The sequence below is a fragment of the Theobroma umbraticum genome, unplaced genomic scaffold (assembly GCF_002168275.2).
Source record: "Theobroma umbraticum cultivar Fairchild unplaced genomic scaffold, ASM216827v3 scaffold_44.0, whole genome shotgun sequence".
In the NCBI taxonomy this organism is placed as follows: domain Eukaryota; kingdom Viridiplantae; phylum Streptophyta; class Magnoliopsida; order Malvales; family Malvaceae; genus Theobroma; species Theobroma umbraticum.
The window spans coordinates 3035-5512 of record NW_018397255.1 but is presented as its reverse complement, the minus strand read 5'-3'; the positions used below and the strand labels follow the sequence as shown (position 1 = coordinate 5512).

General features: G+C 33.7%; 1 protein-coding gene across 1 annotated transcript; it reads right to left on the bottom strand.

Annotated features, from left to right (window-relative positions):
- Positions 1-92: 92 nt before the first annotated feature.
- Positions 93-2472, bottom strand: LOC110409696 (uncharacterized). The gene is made up of 5 exons (XM_021419134.2): positions 2414-2472; positions 1696-1821; positions 1521-1574; positions 602-648; positions 93-363 (listed from the first exon to the last, which is right to left on the bottom strand). The coding sequence occupies exons 2-5, from the start codon at positions 1808-1810 to the stop codon at positions 232-234; spliced, it is 348 nt and encodes a 115-aa protein (XP_021274809.1). The 5' UTR covers positions 1811-1821; positions 2414-2472; the 3' UTR covers positions 93-231.
- Between the last annotated feature and the right edge of the window lie 6 nt (positions 2473-2478).

Below are 2478 nucleotides of genomic sequence, written 5' to 3'. Positions count from 1 at the left end.
TCTGCAAGATTGTAAACATTATTGGCAACATTATTTTTAAAAATTCCAAACCAATATACATCTCTTGTTTTTGTTTCTTTATGAAGAGCGTCAGCTCGAATTCCAATAAGTGAAGCTATTCTTTTCATTTGAAGTTTAATGGATCCTTTCAAACTTTCTCCAACCGAGGATACTGCCTATAGCATAAAACTAAAAGGGAATAATATATGCTGATATCATGTGAATTAGCATCTAAAACTTTATATTGACCTCATTATAATCTCCATCATCACTGTATGATTCGTCAGACAGTTCTCCCGGCTCTTCATCTGTATTGTCTTCTTCTCCATCACCTTTCTTTTCCTTTCCTTCTTTGCCTGGATCCTATCAAGTAGGGACATGAAACAATTACCACTAAGAATCTATTGAGGCAAACAAGCATCCATAATGAGAAAGATTTGCAAAACACAAAAGAACATTTCAAGGTAAACTTTTTATCAGCTAAAAGCTAAAGAGAAAAAGAAAGCAGAGAACGAATTGATCCGAGTTCCAAGAGGTTCAGAAGCAATTCGTCCGAAGTCCAAAATATATGTGCACATGAGACATGCTTGGGACAATTTACCTCAAAACCCTGTTCAAATTTCTCGAACATATCTAATTTCTCCAAGCCTGTGCACAAATAAGAAAAATATAAATTAGTTAAAAGAAAAATGTATATCAGTTTAACTAAAGAATCATTTTGTAAGGCACCTTTTGTTTTACAAAGAACAAAGAGAAAACATCTAATTCTAGACAAATAAGTGATTTCATTCTTGTAGTGAAGACTCCAAAGACCAGTCATTAAGACTGGTGCATTCACCAAAGCTTCAACGTAACAAACTAAAGGCATCAGAACTACATCAATCTGAATGCTGCCAGAAACAAGTTGAAACAAGAATTTACTCAATAAAGCTAGCCAGTTTGATAGCTTGGGGGGAAACCAGAATATGTTAAAAGATGTAGCTACTCTTACTATGCCATTGGGTAGAAAATCACTTGACAATGATGGTTAGCACAAAAGTTAGGTTGCTCCATTCTGACTTGGAGGTTATGGGTTCAAGTTAGAAAGAAAAAAACAAATATACTCTTGTTTGCACATTGAGAAAACGAAAACAAATGGGATAGAACATATCATTCAAAATCATTCACTTTTCTACTTCAAACTATCATTTGCTCACAATGGTCCTACTCTGAAGTCATTGCAAAGAAAATCTTATATTCTGAAATAAATTACAAGAATGTAGTTAAACATGGTTGCCTAGCCCATTAAACATCTCTATAGTGGTGTCGTGGCTGCTAACTTAGTGACTATAGAATCACTTTCAAGATTAGTAATTCCCTGTGTATCATATAAACATGAAAAAGGCTGAAATTGAAATGTTCAACTTCAAAAACTAATGTCCATTAAAGGAATTCATTTGCTGTCTATTACTCCATGCAACAAATATATAATATAAAATACCCAAAAACAAGTATGCATAAGACATGATTTCTTGTCCAACCTGAGTCTAGATTCCATCGCATCTTTTTGGCACTTCGCTGAGCTCTCCTTGAATCTGAGATTCACTATTCAATTAGACTGAACCAGCAAAGAAAGAGAAAGATAAAAGCTAAAGTATTACAGACATTGTCTTGAATACCAAGTCAATATTTGCATAAGTTGTTTCAATTGCGAACCTCCAATCAATTCTTTAGGAAAATTATGAGATTGGAGTTGTAGAATCTGGCTAAGACTATCGCGTTTTGAGGTGCTCTTTGGCTTCTCCCTGTCAGAATATCTTTCTATGTCCATACTCTGGCTTTCTAAAATCACATTCAGGAAAAAAAATAAGTTTAATATAATTAAATATATGAGCTATAAATTTGCAGCAATATTAATAAAAGCAAGAAGCCGAGAGCCAATTGATGCAGCTGGCAAAATGGGGAAAGTCAAGAACCAAAAATATAAGATTACATCAAAGAAAATTGGCAATTTTGACAAATTTGGCATATGTGGCACAAAATAACACTAGATTTCGAAGTCATCAATCAAGCATAATAATGAACAATGCAATGGTGTGAAACTAATATTTATAATAATGGCAAAACATAATGCACATGTGGTCTTGGGATATAAAATGCAGAAATCCTAGGCATATCTCTAGAAACATTGGGATGGGAAAGTTCCTCTGAGGCATATTTCTGTAAACAGTTTGAGAATACAGGACAATCACTGCACTGAAATCATTGCAGAAATAGTATAATGATGACACAGATAGACATTAGGCATACAATGTAAAGGCAATAAGAGGTTTAATTCAATGTGTTTACAACTATGAAATTTGCTACCAACTCTAACTAATCAAAAGCTATGTTTTGAAGTCTAGATAGATTCTAGAGAGTTTCAAAGACTCACTCTTTGAAACATTTTCTTCAAGATAGTAAGGAGAGGCTTTCCAATAGTTTTGCAACCTTGAATTC

Bases quoted from the DNA above. Each gene is read 5' to 3' on its own strand.
- LOC110409696 (XM_021419134.2), bottom strand. From the start codon at position 1,810: ATGGACATAGAAAGATATTCTGACAGGGAGAAGCCAAAGAGCACCTCA. The intron at 649-1,520 runs GTTGGACAAGAA...ATTTGTGCACAG, and splicing joins GCGATGGAATCTAGACTCAG to GCTTGGAGAAATTAGATATG. The intron at 364-601 runs GTAAATTGTCCC...CCTACTTGATAG, and splicing joins AATTTGAACAGGGTTTTGAG to GATCCAGGCAAAGAAGGAAA.